At 41.5% G+C, this 24285-nt stretch overlaps 1 protein-coding gene across 1 annotated transcript in view; it reads left to right on the forward strand.

Moving 5' to 3' along the window:
• Nucleotides 1-24285, forward strand: part of FGD4 (FYVE, RhoGEF and PH domain containing 4) — a 277447-nt gene that overhangs the window by 186406 nt on the left and 66756 nt on the right. Inside the window, exons 2-4 of the mRNA XM_066368922.1 lie at nucleotides 363-515; nucleotides 10815-10998; nucleotides 16383-16890. Of these exons, the coding sequence (XP_066225019.1) occupies nucleotides 363-515; nucleotides 10815-10998; nucleotides 16383-16890 (845 nt within the window). The remainder of the gene's footprint in view (nucleotides 1-362; nucleotides 516-10814; nucleotides 10999-16382; nucleotides 16891-24285) is intronic.

The following is a 24285-nucleotide window of genomic DNA, read 5'->3' on the forward strand; positions in this document are numbered from 1 at the left end:
AGCCGGCTTCGTCTGCATCATAGCAGCTGCATTATGCCCTTTTCATGGCCCTGCAAGGAAAGGAGTGGGTGTGGGGGTGGCAGGGGAGAGGGGGCCTCTGCCTCTGTGTGTGTCCGTGTGTGTGTGCGTGCACACGCGCAGTCTCTGTCAGTGTGCATTATAACCTTTCTCAGGCACGTGGAGTGAGATCTTTCCCAGGAAAACTCTTTGTCAAGGTCAGCACACATGGGGGAAGTATTTCTGTACTTAGTCTTGCAGTTGTGCTGCTCCTGCTTTGTGGGGTCAGAAGAAATGTAAGTCATGAGACCAAGTTGTGCCCTGCCTATGCATTTACCTGCCCTTTCTTTTTGAACTCTTCTCAGGCAACAGTACCTGTCCGAAGATCACTATAGTTCCACCCTTTCTGAAAAGTAGCACAACGACACTGGTTGATCAGAATGTATCTAATGAAGAGGCTCAGGGAATAAATGGAAAAACGCCAGCAAAACACTCGGCTGCAAGTCCAAAGCCACAAGGTATGCTAATCAGGGTTCTCTGAACAGGTTGGGCACTTTGTTCGTCAGTGAAGGCCACCCGGAAGTATGAAGACCATTAAGGAAGTGTTTTAAGCTATAAATGGGAGGAATTGGGCGCATTTATTTATTTTAGGAGAAAAGTCAGTCGGTGAATCTTCTCAGAGTTGGGTATTTGCTCTGCTCCTAAAACACCTTATATATTTTTCTACCATGGTTCTTTTCATGTTTTGGAGATTGTTTATATGTCCCCTGAAGGGAATTGTGGTCTATTCGTGCATTGTGCCTGACTTAGCACAGGGCCTAACTTGCTGTTTGTGTAATAAATGTGTAACAAAGGAATGTGTGTTTAGAAGTACTATCAGCAGCTAGTATGACCTGCAAGATACCAGAGGTTTTGTGAAACAGATCCTTCTAGAGCAGTGCTTAATGTACGCAGTAAGATGATATTATAATATTAAGGTACCTGGGTTTCAAAAGTCTTCTTAATGAAGTCATTAGAAATTAAAAATAAACCGTTCAATAATGGAGTAGCCAACAAGTGGAAAAACAGTTACAATGGTGGATTTGTTCAGTGACCGTTTCCTTTTACAAATAAATTTCTAGTGAATTGGGTATTAACTTTGAGAAGCACAAGGTTATTGTGATGATAGCAGGCCCTTTGAAATGTAGTAGAAAGCGAAGCTCCACTATGATTTAATGTGTAATTTCCTCGTAACAACAGATTTTTATTTACACTGAATGCTCAACAGTCAGCCCAGCAACAAACTGGACATTTGTAAAATTACTATACTTTGGAATAATCTTTTTTTTTTTCATTTTTTAAATTCAGTTTTTTAGGGAGAGGAGAGAGAGAGAGAGAGAGAGAGAGGAAGAAAGGAAGAAAGAGAGAAAGAGAAGAGGGGAGGAACAGGAAGTATCAACTCCCATATGTGCCTTGACTAGGCAAGCCCAGGGTTTCGAACAGGTGTCCTCAGCAAACTGGGTCAGTGCTTCATCCACTGTGCCACCACAGGCCAGGCTGGAAAAATCATTTTGTTTGGTTTATTTTGTATTTATTTTGTTCTCCTTCATGTTCTGCAAAGAAAAATGTATTATAGAGAATGCATTAGAAAAGAGCTGGTGTTATTCTTTAAAAGTTTTTTTTTAAAGGATTTTTGAAAGAGAGCCATAGAAAGGATTTAAAATGGAGTCTTCTACATTATAAGATATTTTCTTTTGTTCTTATCACTAGCTATGTTTGTAGCAGTATAGGTATAATTATAAAGCAAGATAGAAAAATTGGTGATTCAAACGAATAGCCCATTCATGAATTTATAACCTTTCCTTTTGGCCATACTCATCCCTATAACATTGATGTGACTGTAAACATAAAAATTAAAATTTTATTTTATTGATTTGAAAGGGAGAGAGAGGAAGAGAGAGACAGGGATAGGAATTTAGATCTGTTCCTGTATATGCCCCAACTGGAGATCTAACCAGCAACCTCTGCACTTCAAGACAATGCTCTAACCAACTGAGCTATCTGGCCAGGGTGAACATAGAAATTTTTTATTATGATTTAATTTAGCCATTTATTTGCTAAGTACAAAATTCCACCTTGCTTATTAAACCTGAGCTGACAAAGATCAAGTGGTGTAAGAATATAAAAAAGGAATATAATTTAATTTTATGTAATTGCCCACATCAAAAGCAAGAATTTCATTATTTATAAAGCCTTTTTTTGGAAGCATTCTTGCATTACTTCATTGTTTTTCATATTTCACTGAGATAAATTATAGCAATGTCCTTGCTAAGCTACCATGTGCTGAAATAACAATATTATTATTTTTTCTTCTTTTTAGGGGGCACTTTAGTTGTTTATTGATTGCTTTTCATATGTGCCTTGATGGTGGGGGTGGGGGCTCTAGCTGAGCCAGTGAACCCTTGCTCAAGCCAGCGACCTTGGGCTCAAGCCAGCTGCAACTTTGGGGCTCAAACCAGCAACCATGGGGTCATGTCTCTGAGCCCACACTCAAGCCAGTGACCCCACACTCAAGCTGGGTGAGCCCGGGCTCAAGCTGGTGACCTCGGAGTTTCGAACTTGGGTCCTCAGCATCCCAGGCCAACACCCTATTCACTGCTCTACTTCCTGGTCAGGTGAAATAACCATATTCTTTAATGAGACAACATTTAACCTTGCTTTTGCTGTTTGTAGCTATATGAAAGTCAGTGTATTGCTACTCAAATACATGTTTATTTCCTATATAGAATGTGGGTCCATGTGCACAATATTACTTAACTTCAGATATAGTCATGTGCTGCTTAGTGATAGAGATACATACTGAGAAATGAATCATTAGGTGATTTCGTTATGCAAACATTATAGACTCACACAAACCTAGGTGGTTTAGCCTGCTGCGCACCTAGGCTATATGGTAGAGCCTATTGCTTCTAGGCCTGGACAGCCTGTTGCTGTGCAAAACAACGTGAGACTAACTGAAGCACGAGAGAAATGATGCAATCGGAGATGTGGCAAACACGAGGAGCATGAGGCCGCTGCCTGCGTCATAACATTGCGTACTGGGTTTTTGTTTTTTTTCTTATGACATACAGTTTTACAGCATTTTTTATTTTGTGACAGAGACAGAGAGAGAGTCAGAGAAAGGGACAGATAGGGACAGACAGACAGGAAGGGAGAGAGATGAGAAGTATCACTTCTTTATTGTGGCTCCTTAGTTGTTCATGGATTGCTTTTTCATGTGTGCCTTGCCCGGGGGGGCTGCAGCAGAGCGGATGACCCCTTGCTCAAGCCAGTGACCTTGGGCTTGAAGCCAGTGACCTTTGGGCTCAAGCCAGTGACAATGGGGTCATGTCTATAATCCCATGCTTATACCAGCGACCCCACACTCAAGCTGGTGAGTCTGTGCTCAAGTTGGATGAGCCTGTGCTCAAGCCAGCGACCTCAGGGTTTTGAACCTGGGTCCTCCACATCCCAGTCTGACACTCTATCCACTGTACCACCTAGTTAGGCTACAGAAATTTTTTTATGTGTGAAGAGTGCACTCTAATATAATGATAAGTATAGTATAGTAAATCCATAAACCAGTAACATAGTTATCATTATCAAGTATTATGTACACAAGTGTATGTGCTCTACTGCTATACAACTGGCAGTGCAGCTGTAGTTCTGTGTACACCAGCATCCCCTATGTCGGCTACAGTCCCTAGGCAATAGAACTTTTCAGCTCCATTTTAATTTTAAAAGGGATCACAGTTGTATATTTGTTGCCTCATTAACTGAAATATCATTATACAATTCCTGACTATACTCAATAAATTACATAAAGTACTTGATACTTCTTTTTAAAAAAATATTCTCACTCCCTGGCCCCCTCTTGTTAAAATTTTAACCCCACCCTCAACTCTGACATTTCATATTTCCCCATCCCTACATTTTTTCCCCCTCATTCATTACAATCTGATCTGCTATATAGTTTACTCATTCACGTGGAAATTTTCTCTGCCTTTTGCACTACCGTGTCCCCCATACCTAGCACATAACCAGCAGATCTTCAGTAATCCTTGTTGAATGAATTGCTGCTTTATCACCACGTTCCCTCTACTTACTTTGTTTCTGCTGTTTTTTTGTTTACAACTCAGAATGTGTGCCACACAGAGACCACCATCCCTGAAGTGAGGATGCATATTGGTATTATGAGATCAGCTGCCAAATACATTGGGCACTGCTTATTGACTTATTGACCAGTGATCAGTGTTTCCCACCCTCTATGAAAGGAAGCTACTTTTTGTTTCTCCAGACCCTTAAGAACATCTGGGTGACTGCGGTTGAGAAGGGAAAGGGGTGCTTATGGGGCACCCTGTACAGGTGAAGGGATTATCACACTGACACCTACGTCTTCAGTGTATTGCAAATATCTTCTAAGTTATGAATGGTGAGGCTTCCAGGTCCATTACATAATTTTAATTTAATTGAAGATTTTTTTTTTTGGTGGGTGGTGGGGGCAGACACGGACAAACAGGAGGGAGAGAGATGAGAAGCATCTCATAGTTGCAGCATTTTAATTGTTCATTGATTGCTCTCTCATCAGTGCCTTGACCCGAGGCAGGGGGCTCCAGGTGGGCCAATGACCCCCTGCTCAAGCCAGCGACCTTCACTCAGGGTGGTTGAGCCTGCGCTCAAAGCCAGGGACCTTGGGGCTTTTGAGCTTGGGTACTCAGCATCCCAGGTCAACACTCTATCCACTGCACCACCACCTGGTCAGGCTAATTGAAGATTCTTAGTCTAAATCAGTGTTTCTCACCTGAAGACAATACCACAATTGATATTATCTGGAGACTTTTTTTGCTTGATACAATTTGTGGGAGTTGCTACTGCACCTACTAAATAGAGGCTGGTTTTACGGCAGTATCTTACAATATACAGGTCAGTCCCCACCCTGGCCCCAAATAATTATCTATCCCCAAATGTCAATAGTTTGTGAAACTCTGATCTAGAATCTAAAAACAGCTCATAATTAAATTTTGTTTGCTTCTCATGTGGAATGCTAATAAGATCATAGCTATAATTTATTGTGATTATTTTAAAGTAGAGACAATATTGAATAGCTTTTGTTTATGTAGTAATTTGTCTTGAACAACATCAGGTTTATGTTTGTTAGTTACCAATAAGTAAATATTTTTGAAGAATTATAGTTTTGAAAGGATAAAAGAGCTAAATTTTAGATTAGAGATTAGATAAACTTGTATTTGAATCTAGACTGTAGATATAAAAATGGGTTCCTTCAATAGTTAGGGCTTGTTTTTCCTCAGCCTTGGAAAACACCCTGAGGCCTTGGAAAACAATGGTATATTCAGTTCATACAAATCAGACCAGTCAAACAAATAAATTAACAGAGCAACTTCAAATGTGAGTCTTTCCTCTTTTCACCGCTTTTAATATTGGCCTATTTCCTGCCATGCTAGACATAACTCAAAATAACTTTCTTAGCAGTTAAAGCTAATTGTTCTTTTTCTCTTACCAGCTTTGATCCACAAATATTTTTCATATTTAATTATTTTGATAAAACCTATATGTTGTCACTTCTCCATCATTAAACCTAAATGTTGGAAAAGTTTCATGAACTTGGAAAGCCACATTATTGTTTATATAATTAAGTATATTTAAAGTACTCAAACCTATTTCATTTACTTCTAAAGTAAAACATTCTATGTGGAATGTTCAATTCTTAAGGTAGAATGTTGTCAATGTATATGTAATGCATTAATACATAGCCAGCTATTATTTTTCATTGTAAAACTAATCACAATGTAGTGGGCATCCCCAACTTAAACTGCAATTAGTGTCTCTTTCATTTAAAAGGTTTTAAAATTTATTGACTTGAGAGAGAGAAACATAGATTTGTTGTTCCACTTATCCATTCATTCACTGGTTGATGCCTGCATGTGCCCTGACTGGGGATCGAACCCACAAACTTCAGTTATGAGGACAACGCTCTAACCAACTGAACTATCCTGCTAGGGCTCTTTCATTTTTAATTATTTTTGCATAGTTGGAAATTTCTGAATTATTAAATTGTTTTGTTCTATTTACTGTCTGTAAAGGCTATAATAGAGCCCATTTTAATTATTGTCACCTAGATATCTCAAACTTAGTGTGTCCAAAACCACACTTGATTCTTCCTCTAAAAATTGATCTACCCGTGTGTCAGTTGATGACGATTCCATCCTTCCTGTTCTTCAGGCCACAGATCTCAGAGCCATTCTTGACTCCTTGCTTTTTCTCTCATACTTCACATTTACTCTATCAGGAAATCTACTTTGAAAACTTACCTGGAATTCAACTCTTTCTCACTATCTCCTTCTAAGCAACATTATCTCTTGCCTGAATTTTTACAATAACCTCCTATGTCTACCTGTCGTCCCCCCCCATCCCCCATCCCCCATCCCTCCCCCATTCTCAACACAGAAGCCAGAATAAGGCTGTTGGAATTTAAGTCATATATCAGTCCTGTAGTCAGAACTCTGCAGTGACTTCTCATTTCAAAATCTGTACAAGGATATACGTTATCAGGCCCTCCTACTGACCTCAGTACTTGCTCTTGTGGGAATGCTCCTTTGGTTCCAGTCACATTGGCCTCCGTTGGTCTCTAGCTTTTGCTCAACATGGTGGAATGCTTTTCCCCAAATGACTCCCTCAACTTCATCAAGTCTTAGTCAAATGAGAATTTCTCAGAGAGGCCTACTTTGCACACCCTTCTTTTTCTTTCTTTTCTTTTTGTCTTCTTTTCTTTCTTTATTTTTTTATTTTTATTTTTGCAAGAGAGGTGGGGGAATAGACAGGGACAGACACACAGGAAAGGAGAGAGATAAGAAGCATCAGCTCATAGTTGTTGTCACCTTAGTTGTTCATTGGTTGCTTTCTCATATGTGCCTTGACCGGAGGGCTCCAGCCAAGCCAATGAACCCTTGCTCAAGCCAACGAACTTTGGGCTCATGTCAGCAACCATATAGTATCATGTCTATGACCCCACCCACACTCAAGTCAGCAACCTGGAGGTTTCGAACGTGGATCCTCAGCATCCCAGGCCGACGCTCCGTCCACCCTTCTTAAAACTGCAAACACCCCCCCCCCCCCGCACTCCCTACACTCTAGATCCCTTCTAGCTTATTTTTTAACTCTCTTCCATTTTTTCTCTTAGCACTTACCACCTTCTGCTGATATATGATTTCCTTACTATGGTTTCTGCTTCTTGTCTTTTCTTTCCTTCTTTGATATGATCAAGTACATAGAACCTAATAGGTATTCAATAAATATTTGTTAAATTAATGAAAAAGTAAAAGATTTTTTAAAGCCCTGTATAGTATAGATGTGTAAGATTTTTCTAGGGTATATATTTTGGAAATACTTCATTCTTAATGGTTGTATTAATTTATGTTTCCTTCCAAAATGTATGAGATTTCACATTTGCTTCATATCCTCACTGACACTTGGTATTGTCAATTTAAAAATTTTGGTTAACCTAACACGGCTGGAGTGGTATCATATTGTGGATTTAATTTGTATTTATTTCTCTGATCATCAGTGAGGTGGAACACTTTTTCCTTTTCACATCCTTTGGGCTACGGGAGAAGAAGTAGGAAGTTGAGTTTTAGTCATAATGAACTGGAGGTGCTGATGGGATACCTGGGAGATGTTCAGAAAACATTTCAAAAGTTTATACCCTCCACAGTGTAAAAGAAAAGTCATAAATGGTGAGAGAGAGGGAGAGGGAGAGAGGAATTATTTTCACTTTTCAGTTACAGTTTTTAGCAAAATAGTCATTATTTTTCTCTACAACAGTGTTTCTGATACATTAGCCATTCTTGTACCATCATGAGATTTTTGGAGCATTTGTGCTTTTATTTACACTGGGTATATTTACTGATTTACTATACATTTGGACCATCTCCCTTCCTCTGTGCTTCTAAAATAACTGTGTCCCCAGTGCCCACCTTTATCAACACCATTAAACTGTCTCTGCTCGAGACTGTGAGCTCCTTGATGACACAATTATTTCCTTCATGTATTCCACAAACGTGCCACCAGCACTGTGCACACAGTTGCTGGGAATGTAGTTGTGATCAAAACAGACATTTTCTTACCCTTGCAGCACTCCAGCATTTTGGAAGAGAAAGCCTTACATCTTTAATGCATTTTGTATTTTATTACTGGTCTGTTACTTAATACTACTAATTAAATAATTATAATAATTATAAGCACAGTGGGGCAAAGTACACATTGTTACAAAACAGTTTAAGAGATAGGCATCCCAGCCCTGGCCGGTTGGCTCAGCGGTAGAGCGTCGGCCTAGCGTGTGGAGGACCCGGGTTCGATTCCGGCCAGGGCACACAGGAGAAGCGCCCATTTGCTTCTCCACCCCTCCGCCGCGCTTTCCTCTCTGTCTCTCTCTTCCCCTCCCGCAGCCAAGGCTCCATTGGAGCAAAGATGGCCCGGGCGCTGGGGATGGCTCTGTGGCCTCTGCCCCAGGCGCTAGAGTGGCTCTGGTCGCAACATGGCGACGCCCAGGATGGGCAGAGCATCGCCCCCTGGTGGGCAGAGCGTCGCCCCATGGTGGGCGTGCCGGGTGGATCCCGGTCGGGCGCATGCGGGAGTCTGTCTGACTGTCTCTCCCTGTTTCCAGCTTCAGAAAAAATGAAAAAAAAAAAAAAAAAAAAAAAAAAAAAAAAAAGAGATAGGCATCCCGGAGAATGGAACGGTCGGTGGAGTCATCTCCAAGAACCTGGCCAGCTGACCTTTCGATCATCTAACAGTATCCCGCACATAATAAGTAAAAAATGTTTATTGAGTAAACTCTAGATTAGATTGAGTTATTTTATAACAATCTTTGCAAACAGAATTATAAAGAACATATTTGCTTCCTTCTTTGAATATTCTAGTTGTAAATGTTGAAATTACTACTTATGTTAAAACTATTTATGTGTGTGTATAGGGGGGTGATATTGCCCTTTTTCCTATCTTGGTACATATTTGTTCTACAAAGGAATTTTTTCTTAAGATTAGCCAATACCACACTTATAAAAGCCTCCTCCTTTCCAATTGATACTATATTAAACACCCACAAATATTATATATCTTGAAAAATAACATCATTTTCATGAATGAAAGCATGTTTTTTTTCCATTGGGAATTTATTCTTATCTTTGTTGACAGGGAATGAGATGAATTAATTGTGGCTTATTGTGACATACATTTTTTTCCCTTCTCTATAAGACTTGATAACTGGCACAGAAATGATGCGATCTAGGCCAGCGAGCATCAGGCAGCCAACCGTCAACTTCTTTTATAAAAGAGACAAAATGACTGAAAATCAGGGTAACCTGCTTGGGGAAATGGGGCACGAGATTAGGAAGAGACATGATTCCCCAGCCTTCTTCCAGAAGTTGGGCGAAAGGTTTTAAAAAAAAAAAAGATGTGATTCTATTTGATTTGTTAAACCCGTTTATAGAAAAACACATACATGTTATATATATTGTGTGTGTGTGTGTGTGACAGAAACGAAGACACAGAGGGACAGACAGGAAGGGAGAGAGATGAGAAGCATCAATTCTTCCTTGTGGCACCTTAGTTGTTCATTGATTGCTTTCTCATATTGCCTTGACCGGAGGGGCCACAGCAAACCAAGTGACCCCTTGCTTGAGCCAGTGACCTTGGGCTTAAGCTAGTGAGCTTTGCTCAAACCAGATCAGCCCAAGGCGATCTTGAGGTTTCGAACCTGGGTCCTCCATGTCCCAATCCGATGCTCTATCCACTGCACCTCTGCCTGGTCAGGCAACATGTTATATTCTTTTATCCAGAATGTAAATTAAGCTTTTTATGGCATATTACATTTTCTTATCTACAGTTTCTCATCTGTTAAGGGAATATCTATAGATATTAGTATTTTAGGAAATGATCTGTTTCTATTCTGTTCATTGGGTGAAGGGCTTACTGTAAGCAGATGATTTGCAGTAATTTGATGCAAGCCAGCTATTAATGTAGAAGACAATAATAATAGAACTTTTCTATCCCCCTTTTGTTGGATTTATGGTGGGGGAGGCACAGTGCTGATAACAGAAGGTGCCAGAGTCTGGATACCAGTCATAAAACCAGATTAGCCTTGTTACCCCAGGACAGTCACTTAACCTCTCTAAGCCTTCATGGACACAGAAATGAATAACGGTACCTACCTCAGAGGACTGTAAAGAAAGAATTTTTATCTGAGATCAACTGAGATAAGGTGCTTTTGTTAAATGGGAAGATGCTATAGTAATACAACATTACTATTTGTCTGTTGTTGTTTTGTTGGCTTTTATGTTTAACTTAGTAGGTCTGGATTCTGATATATCTGTTATTCTCTCTGTTATTCAAAATGTGTTCTGTAGCAAGCAGTGCATCTCTAAGACTTAATTTAAAATTTAGCACTTTCTTTTCTGTGATTATGTAAATAACTGCTATGTTACCTCTAATAGTGTTGGAATACCATAGCCCTATGTGGATCCCTAAGTGTTTAATAATACCTTATTTAAAAGGACCTAAAATGAAAAGGCACCACTTGAAACTTGGAGATGCAGTTTCCATAGGACACAGAGCAAATGTCTGAGATAGATAAAGGTCCCCTGGTTAAGGTTCAATACAAAGTTGACAGACCTCTTCATAAAAGTTTGATAATGCTAAAGACTTTTATAGCCAGGACACCAGACTTTTTGTTCTTGTTGTTATTGTTAAGAAAATATTGAATTCTATTAATTCTTTTTCTACAGTGCCTCCAAAGCCATTATACCTGCAGAAGTCAACTTTGTCCAGTATACACCAAACCCCCGGGTATAAAGCTTTATCTAGTGCAGCACCCAAGATGGAGGAAGTTAAACCTGCCTCTGCTTCTTGTGTCTCAAAAGAAAAATCCAATAAAATATCAGATCTCATCAGTCGCTTTGAAGGAGGCAGGTAAGAACCAATTTACAAAGGGAGAAGGCAGAGGGGTGTAAGCCAGGTTTTGAAAAAAGTTTATAGAGCCAGTCAGTTTTCCAAATCAAACATATATTCTTCCTCCATTAGGTTTGGTAAGCCTTTTAGAAAGAACAAAATTTAAAAGTACTTAATCTTATCCTAATATAAATTGCCACTTACTGTCCATTACCTGTGTGCAGCACCGAATGCCACCAGCTGCTTCTTCACACTGTGTGCTGTGTAGATCTACAGATAGGCTCCCTCATTTCCTGTGTGTGTGTGTGTGTGTGCGCGCGCGTGCGTGGGGTCATCGTGCTGGTGACCGGATATCTGGGTTGGAAACACAGGAGGTTGTCTCTGCTTCTAACTCTGTGTATTTGTAAATGTGACTCTGGTGGGCCTGTTCCATCTCTGCAGGCTTCTTTCTGACCCATTTTATTTAATGTGGGTCTTCTATATCCATTTAGTCTCTGTTTCCCCTCTCCCCACACCCCTATACTATATGCTAGGTATTGTGAAGAGATATTGACCATAGCAAAATGTATGCTAAGTTACAGTCTTGTGTTTCTCAGATACAGTTTTATATTCTTTTGTTCTAATGTTTCAAAAAAAGTAGGTGAGATACTGTGTATTTTTAACTTAAAGATAAACGCACACATAAGTTGCTTTTCTACTTGTATAACTCTCAATTGTATTTTCTTAGAAATCCCATCACTAACAAATAAAACTTTTGAAAATTTTAATCATTTTTATGTCAGCAAAAGTCTGTATATAATTTCGCAGTGTGTGTGTATGTGTGTGCGCGGGTGTGTAAATTTACTCATTGTTTTTGTTTTGTTTTGTTTTGATAACAGAGACTGAGAGAGGGACAGATAGGGACAAACAGGAAGGGAGAGAGATGAGAAGCATCAATTTTTCATTGTGGTTCCTTAGTTGTTCACTGATTGCCTTCCCATATGTGCCTTGGCTGGGGACTACAGCAGAGTGGGTTACCCCTTGCTCAAGCCAGTGACCTTGGGCTTCAAGCCAGTGACCTTTGGGCTCAAGCCAGTGACCCTGCGCTCGAGCTAGTGAACCACACTCAAGTTGGATGAGCCTGTGCTCAAGCCAGCGACCTCGGGGTTTTGAACCTGGGTCCTCGGCATCCCAGACTGATGCTCTATCCACTGCACCACCACCTGGTCAGGCTACTCTTATCTTTGAAGCTATCTATTTGCATTAATTTCACTGTAATATTTGGGAATGGCTTTCCATTAGGGTGGTTTTGTTTGCAGGATTTATTGTTATATATGTACTGAATCAAAGTTTGGAAATGCTTTCAAAATCTGGAAATTGTGACCAAATACAAAACTGCAGTGTCCTTCATTTAAAATGAGACTAAATTTAGTAACAAGTTCTGGGGGAAATTAGTTCAGAAGCCTGTCTTCAATTTTCATTGTCAATAAATTGTGGGAACTTGAGTCGTGAATATTTAGACTTCAACATCTCCCCCTCTGAAGTAGGGTTTTTGATGGCTTTGCTGTCTTAAATTATAGTAATCTTTATTAGAATGATTTAATTCCACTTATATTTTTTTTGTTTCCCAGGACAAGTTGATTTAGTTGCAGGTCCCCAGGGCATGTCTAGGGGCAGTATACTGTAACGGGGCACTGGAGCCTGGGCCCCTGTTTACAGTGCAGGCCAGAACCTGACCCTTAAATGGGTCTGTATTCCGAAGGCTGAGCCTTCTACCCATCACAGTGCCTTCTCCATACACAAAAGGTAGACAATTTCCCTACTTAATGATATCAGGGTTTTTTTCCTCTCTCAGATTTCAGATTCCAAGTGGCATTTTGATGCAAAGCTGAAAGATTGGATCTAAGGAGAGATGTACTATCCTTTGTGACATCTTAAGAAAACTTGTTTTAAGTGAAGCTAGGATGTCATGAACATTTTGGCAAATCTGGTGAAGGACTTAACGGGTGGCCAGGTCCACTACCAATACAAAAAATAATTATATGGTCTTCGTGAGGTGTTACCAGTAGCAATAGACCCCGAGTTAGTGTCTATTGATGACCATTGGGTCCATTGGGTCATCAAGGCTTGAATGGGAAGTCTGTATTTCTTGTTGAGTGATGTCCATGTGCCTGCAGTATAGCTCTTGGGTTATACGCCGGCTATTAGAGCTTAAACTATCACTTTGTGGAAGAGAGGGAGATTTGGCAGGTTATCAGCTACCACAGTAAATTGACAAGAAGAACCAATGTCGGTTACAGTGGTGTCACTGGAGACTATGTTGCACTTATGAAGACCTTACCTATGTATCATAGTTTTGCTCTTTGCAATAATCTAAGTAACTCTGTTTTATTGAGTGTCTTAAAGGATATATTTGAAACAAGTGAAATTTTATTTTTTGTTGGGTTGTGTTTTTTTTTGAGAGTAAGAGAAAGTAATTTTTTTTTTTTTTTTTTTTTTTTTTTTTTCATTTTTCTGAAGCTGGAAACAGGGAGAGACAGTCAGACAGACTCCCGCATGCGCCCGACCGGGATCCACCCGGCACGCCCACCATGGGCGGTGCTCTGCCCCCCAGGGGGCGATGCTCTGCCCATCCTGGGCGTCGCCATATTGCGACCAGAGCCACTCTAGCGCCTGAGGCAGAGGCCACAGAGCCAACCCCAGCGCCCGGGCCATCGTTGCTCCAATGGAGCCTTGGCTGCGGGAGGGGAAGAGAGAGACAGAGAGGAAAGCGCGGCGGAGGGGTGGAGAAGCAAATGGGCGCTTCTCCTATGTGCCCTGGCCGGGAATCGAACCTGGGTCCTCCGCACGCTAGGCCGATGCTCTACCGCTGAGCCAACCGGCCAGGGCGAGAAAGTAATATTTTTAACTTATGAAAGACCACGGGATTTAGGACAAAATAAATAACATTTCCCTGCAAAACTGAACATTGGTTTCTCCCAAGGACACTGCTACGCCAACTGTTTTTCTCCAAAGCAGCAGGAATCTCCTACGTACTCGTTCAACCACTGCTTTTACTAACCTCCCCCTGCCACCCTCCTACACACACCTCCCCTCTACCCCGTTCCCCCCAAGGATCTCCTGGCTGTCACTTAATGCAGGAAACCCGCACCTGTCGTCCCAAGCTGTCCTTTGCAGCAGTCCTAAGCAAGCACAAGATTTGTTGCAGAGACTTGGCCGAGGATCTTTCTGCTGGGCTGCTGGATACTAGTGTGGCCAGACGGGCAGGACAGTTTGATTCAGTTCTCCAAGGACTGTTTGGGAAGCTCTCTGGGCCAAGGGTATGCTTTCGCAGAAGGCAGCGCTCATTAGTGGAAGTGTGTCACATTTATTGATGCTGCCAACCTCTAACGTCTACATATATGATGTTTTCCCCACCAGTTTTCCTCTTCCCGTGGAGCTGAGCTTTACCATGTCCTTTTGCCTCCCTTACTACTTTCTTGCTGTCTGTTGTTGCCTGTTCCCGCCTCCAGTCCTGAGCAGCCATGCCTGGGAGGAACGGAGTGAAGGGAGACAGTGGCACACCACCCAGCATTGTCTGTGACCCTTGCTGCTTGCCACCCCCACCTCCCTTAGCCCTGTGACCTCTCCCTGTGCCGGGGAGGACGCAGCCCTGGGCTATCTTCCCACGTTTGTGTGCAGCCTACTCACCTGCTCCCCACTCCCTCCTGCATGTTCCAGCATGTTTATTATAATATAGGTTAAGACTGTGAGGTTTAGCATCAGACCTCATGGTTTGAACTCTGGCTCTAGCATTTGTTAGCCATATGGCATTGCCACATGATGTAAGTTTCCAAGCCTAGATTTATAGAGTCCCTATTTTGGAAACACAAGGATGAAAGAAAATTATGTGAAGAGCTTGGTGTAGGTTCTGGCGCTTAATAAATGTCAGCTGCTAATATTGAATTAGTGCCATGCTCATCATCACAGCCACCGTTATTGATTACTCATCGAGTATTTACTGAGTACTTTCCATATGGCAAGTGCTATGCCGAGAAGTGGGGATATAGCCGAGAACACGACAGGTACGTTCTGCACCCTCACAGAATATTAGTCTAAATTTATCTTTATTCCTCATTAGGTCATAGAAATCTCTCCAAGACTGCAGCCCAGAGTTTTATGTTTTTCCTCCCTGGAATCTTGGATTAAAATGCTGTGCAAGTATTTCCAAGGGGACATTGTAATATATTGGCATTTAGGTTCCATCATACTGTCTATTATGGTGTTCTATATAATGTCAAGTAATGATAAGGGCTTTAAAGAAAATGAAAATAAAATGTGTAGCTAGTGGTTGAGTGTGCTGTACTGAATAGAACAGTCCAGGAGGTGACATCCGAGCAGAAACCTGAATGATGTGCAGGAGTAAGCCAGTTCAGTGTCTTGGGGAAGGTTGTCCTGGGCGGAGAGGACAGCAGCTCGAAGATCCTCAGATGTGTGTATTTGCTCACTAGAAGTAAGGGGACAGCAAGGAGACAGGTGTGACAAGAACACTGTGAGTGAGCAGAATGGAATTTCATGAGGCTAGGGCTAGCAGAGTATGGAAAATCTTGTAGGCCATCGGCAGAATGCCAGGTTCACCTAAGAGTGTGGGAGAAGCCCGCACAGAGTTTGGTCTCTGGCCGACTTGGAGAGACCAGACTAGAGGGATCAGGTGTGGAAGCAGAGAGCTCAGTTAGGAGGCTGTGGCAGCATGCGTAATAAAGTTTATGAGACTGTGTTTCTGCTTTCCAAATAAAAATAACTTTTGGTTTCTAACCTGTTTATAAATTGAGGGCTGACTATATTCATTTTTAAAGTGTTAACAAAGTTACCTGACCTATGGTGGCTCAGTGGATAAAGCGTCGACCTTAACAAAGTGGCCTGACCTGTGGTGGTGCAGTGGATAAAGTGTCGACCTGGAACACTGAAGTCGCCAGTTCGAAACCCCAGGCTTGCCTGGTCAAGGCACATATGGGAGTTGATGCTTCCTGCTCCTCCCCCCCCCTTCTCTCTCACTCTCTTTCTCTCACTCTTCTCTCTCTAAAATGAATTTTTAAAAAATATTGAAGTGTTAAAGTATAAATTTTGGGAAAAGATGGTTAATTAAATATAGATATTTCTCATTTCTATGTCTCTACTAATTAATACTGATAAACAGCCCAAGGAAATGTTTCAGATCTTATAGTTATACTCAGGCCGGTCATTTTTGCTGAACTGTTTAAGTGCGGGTAGCATCGCAAGAGGCTGGAAACTGCACCGAGTGTATCATCTGTGTTTCTAAAACTATCAGAGGAGGAAACATTTTTTTTACTAAATACCGCTTTTTAGCTGGAATAATTTTTTTTTTTTTTAGTTCTAGAGCTTGTCTATGCCAGTGTTTTCACACTTCCTTGTATTTTCTCTTTTAGCACATTATCAAGTTATGGTGATTTGAAGAAACATTCTGCTATGAACCTAAATGCTCCCAGCACCCCAGGAAGGCACGGATTGACAACCACACCTCAGCACAACCTCTCCCCCCAGCACCCTCCCCAGAAACAAGGAAATGATCCAGATCCAACTCAGGGTGTACAGACTTGTGTGGCTAATGGTGTCATGGAGGCACAGCGCGAGATGGAGTATGAGGAGGCGAAAGCGACCACCGTTAGCCCAGACACTCCTATTCAAACCTCTGAACCCTTGCTTGATACGAACTTAGTAAATGGAGAGAGAGACGAGAGTGCCGGGGGCCCCGCCTCACCCACAATGCACGACTGTGATGGAAATGCTTCTGACAGTAGCTGCAGGACTCCAGGTGTGGCCCCAGCCCTCCCCCTGGAAGAAGGAAGGGCAGACGCAGAAGCCGAGGCCCACGAGAGGGAAAATGGAGAGAGCCCTTCGGAACTGGACCAGCTGGATCAGCACCACGAGACGAAGGTAAAGCAGGAGACCAGCTCTTAAGCAGGAGGGAGCACTGACCATCCCACTACTGTTTTAAAACTCTTATTTCATAGTATCTGAAATGAGTCAGATCACTGTCCCCATCAGTTACACAGTTTTTCCGCTCGGAGCTGTTAAATGGTTGTTTCCCCAACCAACTCTCTGTAGGTTCTGTTGCTCTCGGGTGATTTCTGGGGTCAGAAGAGTGTGAACACTTCGATCTAGGAAAACCACAGACATTGCTTTTATTTACATGAAGAAAATGTTCTTTGTTGCTCTGGGTGTTAGAGTTACATCCTTCATTTTGATGCTCTAAGCAAGCTACATCCTTCATGTTTATGCTCTAAGCAAGAGGAAATTGTATGATCTTTGCTTTTCAGACATTGCTAATCTGGTAATAGAAATAGACTTGGAAGATTAACTTGTACTAGCAAATGTTTCTTGTAAGGACATGAATATGGAAATATTCACAAATTATTCAACAGATATCTATAACACTTTCCAGGCTTCTAATTTTTTTAAAAAAGAAAAGATTAATATACAATTTTAAAATTAGAAATCTCTTTAAAAATCATCTTAGCGAGTGATTCATCTATAAAAGCAGAAATAGTCCCGGAAAGCTGAAGTGGTTTTCCAGGGTTACAATAATAGCCTAGACCCCTTGTTCCCTGATTCTCAGGCCAGTAGTATATCCCTGGTGCAAGAAGTCACAACCATAAATGCCAGACCGTGGGAAATGTCAGTGAAAGCAGTAGCCATGAGTAATATACCAGAGGGAGGTGAGACTGTGGTAAACTGGAAGTTGATGTCTTTTAAAGAGGCAGTAGTTCAACGAACCACCTGAATGGCATTTCTGCCCACGTGCTAACAAAGAGCCAATTTGCTGGTGAAATATGGTCATGATTTACCTGTGTTACAGCAGAAACTGATACAATTCCAGCGGTAAGACCATTGCATTCATATTGCTTATTCCTGTCAGTATTGTGCTTTGGAAATAGTAATGAATATGGTTTTTACAAAGTACTTGGAATTTCTTGGATCAAAGGTGCAATATAAGCATCAATAGATGTTAGACTCTAAAGTTGTTTACATCTCTGAAGACAAGAAAAAACTTTCCACTGCTTAGTCTCTCATCAATTTTAAATAACAATCTATGTAGGAAAGTTGAGAATTGAAAATTGTATAATTATAGGAAAATTGGTAAGTGTCAAATCTGAGTCCTGAATCAGTGTACTTTTTTTTTTTAATGAGGCAATGGCATTAACATAGGCAGAAATTCAAAAGGACTGATATTAAAATACTAGAATAAAAAGTGATTAATTGAAGTATTTAGAACTTTAAAGTGAAATGCACCTTACGGGGCAAGTTTCACTGCCCCTGAAATAAGAATTTCCAAAATAGAGCTAATGGTTTATTTCCTTGAGGTTCGGGAATTGATTTTGAATGCTGACTTTCCAGCAGGGAAAGTTTGAAGAAGGAAGTAGGGGGGGCGTGAGTCATGCTGGGTAACATCTGAAATATTAAAGACACAGGACATTGCAAAGTGAATCTCCATGTCTTGGTGGAATGTGAGTTTTAGTGTCGCTTTGCTTGAACCATCGTGAACGAAAGAGAAGGTTAGAACCAAGAAACTCCAAACTCAGACATGTGTCCTCTTACCGTTGGGATGAAGCCACCAGCAGTTATTTATAAAACAGTAAGAGCCGTTCTTTTTTTTTGTTTTTACTTTTTTTTTTTTTTGTATTTTTCTGAAGTTGGAAATGGTGAGGCAGATAGACTCCCGCATGCGCCCGACTGTGATCCACCCGGCACGCCCATCAGGGGGCGATGCTCTGCCCCTCTGGGGCGTCACTCTGTCGCAACCAGAGCCATTCTAGTGCTTGAGGCAGAGGCCACAGAGCCATCCTCAGCGCCCGGGCCAACTTTGCTCCAGTGAAGCCTTGGCTGCGGGAGGGGTAGGAGAGGGGGAGGAGTGGATAAGCAGATGGGCGCTTCTCCTGTGTGCCCTGGCCGGGAATTGACCCCAGGACTCCTGCACACCAGGCCGACGCTCTACCACTGAGCCAACCGGCCAGAGAAGAGCCGTTCTTATTAAGGGAAATATTTTAGTTGGTCATGATGCCTGTGGGTGGCTGGGTCCTACTTTTTTTCCTCCTGTCATATATTATTATGTATATATTTTCAGAGATAAGTCTTACATGGTTTGGGAGATACTTAATAGGGCTTCCTTATTGCAGTGGAATCTAGAATGGTACAGCTGGCCTTTTCTCCTAAATGGGAATTTATGTAGTGGATGGCACATGGTGTATGTGGGAAGAAAAAAATGTTTCTTCCTCTGCAGAGCTGTTGATCTGAACACCACATGCGTCTCCCATCTTAAAAGGACTGTCGGGATTTAATTTCCACATTTGACAACGTGTCTTCCTTTGCTGTGCTGATGCTTGTTGCATTGCCTTTCCTTGTTCCAAAGTGTGAGTGTTAGTAGTGTTAATAAGATGGTAAATTTTATATTATGTTCATTTTACCACAATTGAGAAGAAAAAAGAAATCCTAAAAATTTTAACAGTATATAGTGAATTGGAACCAGGAAATCTTGATGCTGCTTCTGGCTTGCCCACTGAGTGTATGACCTTTAGCAAATCACTTCTTTGTGCCTTCAGTTAAAGGGTATCAACTGAGTCTGATCATAAGGCCCCTTTCAGTGATTGCATCATGACTCTGTGCTGCTCTGTGCAGGTGTGTTCCTTTGTTAGCACAGCCCTTCAGGTTGTCAGCTGCTCCTTAAACTGTCTACCGTGTTGAATTTTTAAGACATTATGGAGTATTTGAGTTTCACTATATAGATAATTGGGAAAAAAAATCTCTCAATTGTTATCTAATTCGATAAAGAGATTTATGTCAGAATAGTCTTAAATAAGTTTCATTTATACCAGAATTAATGGACACTTTCTTTTTTTTTTTTTTTTTTTTTTTCATTTTTCTGAAGCTGGAAACAGGGAGAGACAGTCAGACAGACTCCCGCATGCGCCCGACCGGGATCCACCCGGCACGCCCACCATGGGGCGGCGCTCTGCCCACCAGGGGGCGATGCTCTGCCCATCCTGGGCGTCGCCATATTGCGACCAGAGCCACTCTAGCGCCTGGGGCAGAGGCCAAGGAGCCATCCCCAGCGCCCGGGCCATCTTTGCTCCAATGGAGCCTTGGCTGCGGGAGGGGAAGAGAGAGACAGAGAGGAAAGCGCGGCGGAGGGGTGGAGAAGCAAATGGGCGCTTCTCCTGTGTGCCCTGGCCGGGAATCGAACCCGGGTCCTCCGCACGCTAGGCTGACGCTCTACCGCTGAGCCAACCGGCCAGGGCCCTAATGGACACTTTCTAAGTGCCCACCAGGAGTGTGGGAGAATGAGGGGTTGGGAGCTGGAAGGTAGGAGGAGATAGCTCATAAAAGTATATACATGCTAAATGCATCTTGAACAGTCATTATTAATCATTGAGAACTGACTTGAAAATTGTCTCAGCTTATGTAACTGTGTCGTTCATTATCTGCTGCATTTTGATGAAGGCTCACTTTCAGGAAATTAAGAATACTGTTATTTTTACCATGGAAAAGGTAAAGAATACCTACCTTACTGAAACTACTGATGCTATCATAAACAGATTTTTTTTTAAAAATCTCAGAACCAAAGGACAATTGTTAACATTTTGTGATACCTTTATCTCTCACCCACAGGGTGTTATAGTATCTTTAAATTAAGGTTAATCTGTCTTTCATCAGTTTAAATGCTTGAAATCTTCTGAAGGGGGGATGTTATAAGGAAACCTTAAAACCCATAAGTTCCAGGGAAGGTAGAGGCAAAGGAATACTGAGTGTGTCCGTGTGCTGCCCACAAAGGCTTGCATACTTGCGGAGGCTGGGGTGGGGGGTTATAATAGTATTAGAATTTCTGTTTACCATGACAAATTTGGGTATCATAAGTAGCTTAATTTATATTAAGGGACTCATAAATGGTTCAGTACATTTTTTTAATGAATTTCATTAGAAATGGTCACCTTTTTTAAGATTTGTAGGCTTTGGTACGTAAGCTTTAGTAGTGGAAGTACACTAATGTGGAATGTTGCTTTCATAGATTATACCCTATCTGTTAACTTCTCTTTAGTTTTCACGAGCCATTTAATATGCAGTATATACTTTAATGTGTTATTGATAGATTTTTCTGAGATTTATTATTTTCTTCCATATTTCACAGAGTAAGGCAAATATAAATGTGTGTAGATACAAGTTTTTAAGGCTAGAGTTTAAATAACAAATCTGGTAGCAGTGTATTAAACCATTAATAATAGCAGTTTTATCAAGACTGTAACAGAAATAGGGTTTTTGTTTGTTGTTTGTTTTTTAGTCAGAGTAATATTATGTAAAGTTAAAATATCCACTGGGATGATTTCCCACCTCATAAAAAGTAATACCAGGCCTTGGTCAATTGGCTCAGCAGTAGAGCTTCGGCCTGGTGTGTGGAGTCCTGGGTTTGATTCCTGGCCAAGGCACACAGGAGAAGCGCCCATCTTCTTCTCCACCCTTCCCCCTCTCCTTCCTCTCTATCTCTCTCTTCCTCTCTTGCAGGCAAGGCTCCATTGGAGCAAAGTTGGCCCAGGCACTGGGAATGGCTCCATAGCCTTTGCCTCAGGTGCTAGAATGGCTCCCATTGCTGTGAAGCAATGCCCCAGATGGGCAGAGCATCGCCCCCTGGTGGGCATGCTGGGTGAATTCTGGTCGGTGTATGCGGGAGTGTGTCTGTCTGCCTGCCTCCCCCCACCCTTCTCACTTTGGAAAAATACAAATAATAATAATAATAATAATAATAATAATAATACCAAAGTAAATTTAGATATTTTCCTTAGTACGAACACTCCCCACAAAAGTCTCTGGTTTCTTGCCTTTTCTTCTTTCTCCACACCACCAGGAAGATTAGGAATTTTTGCAAATAAATTAACTGTGTATAAGCAAGTGCTCCCTTTTTAAAAATCCCAGTCTCTAGGCCAAAACGCCTCTAAAATATGAATTGCCCTAGGATTGTTGGCTTTACTTTCATATCAAAGACTTCTTTCTCAGCCCGTGTCAACAATCATTCCGAGTGAACTGCACTGCCCTCAGTTCATCTTGCAGGAAAGAGGAGGATTTAGTAGACATTGTTTGGCTTTGACTTCATGACTCATCTAGTACCAGGCCAGATCCTAGGCCACACCTGACTGGGACAGCATTATTGTGTTCATTACATTCTTCTGCCATCCCTCTTCTTCCTTCTCCTCCTCCTCCTCCTACGTTTTTTGGGAAATCATTGAGTGTGGTGGCAGGTGACATGTCTCTTGGTAAAACCAAAGGCACGTGACAAGCTAGCTTCAGTAGCGCCATGCCGCCCTTCTAATGCAATCTGTCTTGGTCTCTGTGGTGTGGGTGGCGTGTCAGCCTCACCCCCATCTTCCAGGATTCTCAGTGGTTTCTTGTTCTTAAATAGGTGTTAGTTGGTCTGTGGGTGGAGCAAAGTCGGAAACAACTTATGTCACCCTGTTGGTTATGTCATTCCCTAGAAAGAAAATTTTTAAGTTAATCTTTTATTTCACCAAAAATAAAAGAAATTATATAATAAAGTAGGGGATAGATGAAGAAGGAGGTGGCCAGCTACAAAGTAGAGATTTATTGAAACATTTTTTTAAGTCATTGTTTATTTCCGGGTTACTTCTGTTTTTTTAATAATCATTTTATTTATGACATCATTACATAAGCCCTGAGGGTTTATAACCTTAGAACATACTCAAATTAAAATTAGGAAGATAATTATCTCCTAGGGAAAAGAATGACAGATAATTAAATTCAGAAGTAAATTATGACTAGGAAACTAGTGCTATAATTCAAATAAACTCACTTTTCCTCTTTCAATTACCCCCTACTGAATTTGTCAGTTACTTAAAATTATTGATTGATTTTACAGGATATAATGTGAAGTATCAAAGTTTCCTGGGAGGTAAAATAATGTTTATCTTGATTATTCATTTCTTATGATGGGCAACAAGTTTTGTTTTTGTTTTGGTAAAGCTTTAAATTTCTTTCAGTTCACTTTTTTAAAAAATGTTATATATTCATTGATTTTTAGGGAGAGAGAGAAAAACATCTGTTTGTTGTTTCACTTATTTATACATTCACTGGTCGGTTCTTTTTTCTTTTTTCTTTTTTTCTTTTTCCAAGTAAGAGGGAGATAAAGAGACAGACTCCCACATGTACCCCAACAGGATCCACCCGGTAATTCCTGTCTGGAGCCAATGCTCTGCCCATCTGGGGTTATGCTCTCAAATGAGCTACTTTTAGTGTCTACAGCAGTATCACCCTGAACACGCCCGATCTTGGCTGATCTCAGAAGCTAAGCAATGTCGGGCCTGGTTAGTACTTGGATGGGAGAGGTACTTTTAGCACCTGAGACGGAGGCTCCATGAAGCCATCCTCAGTGCCTAGGGCAGGGGTCCCCAAACTTTTTACACAGGGGGCCATTTCACTGTCCCTCAGACCGTTGGAGGGCTGGACTATAAAAAAAAAACTATGAACAAATCCCTATGCACACTGCACATATCTTATTTTAAAGTAAAAAAACAAAACGGGAACAAATACAATATTTAAAATAAAGAACAAGTAAATTTAAATCAACAAACTGACCAGTATTTCAATGGGAACTATGCTCCTCTCACTGACCACCAGTGAAAGAGGTGCCCCTTCCGGAAGTGTGGCGGGGGCTGGATAAATGACCTCAGGGGGCCGCATGCGTAGTTTGGGGACCCCTGGCCTAGGGTGATGTGCTCGAACCAATGGAGCCATAGCTGCAGGAGAGGCAGAGAAAAAGAGAGAGGGAGGGGGCGGGGGTGGGGTGGAGAAGCAAGTGGTCCCTTCTCCTGTGTGCCCTGATCAGAAATTGAACCCGGGAGATCCATATGCTGGAATGATGCTTTGCCACTGGGCCAACAGGCCAGGACCCATTGGTTGATTCTTGTATGTGCCCTGGCTGGGGATCAGCCCTTAAACTTGTCATATTGGGACAATGTTCTAACCAGCCGAGCTCCCTGCGAGGGCCTCCGTTTACCTCTTGAAAAAATAAGGCAGACAACTGTTGAGGTCTTGTTAGATTTGAAGACAAAGTAAGTCACTCCTTAGTTATTTCTTCTCTTGCCAAACCACCTTGATTCCAAGTCAGCGAAGCACTGCAAAGAAATTACCCAGCTTCACGGATCAGCCTTCTGTTGTTGCTGTTATTACAGTGAGAACTCCAACTAAAGTTGCAAGGGTTTGAAAACAATGTTTAGGATAAGGGGAAGGTTACCTACCAACCAGGTGACTATTTCATAAACGTTTTGAGAA

This window comes from Saccopteryx leptura, chromosome 2 (genome assembly GCF_036850995.1).
Source record: "Saccopteryx leptura isolate mSacLep1 chromosome 2, mSacLep1_pri_phased_curated, whole genome shotgun sequence".
In the NCBI taxonomy this organism is placed as follows: domain Eukaryota; kingdom Metazoa; phylum Chordata; class Mammalia; order Chiroptera; family Emballonuridae; genus Saccopteryx; species Saccopteryx leptura.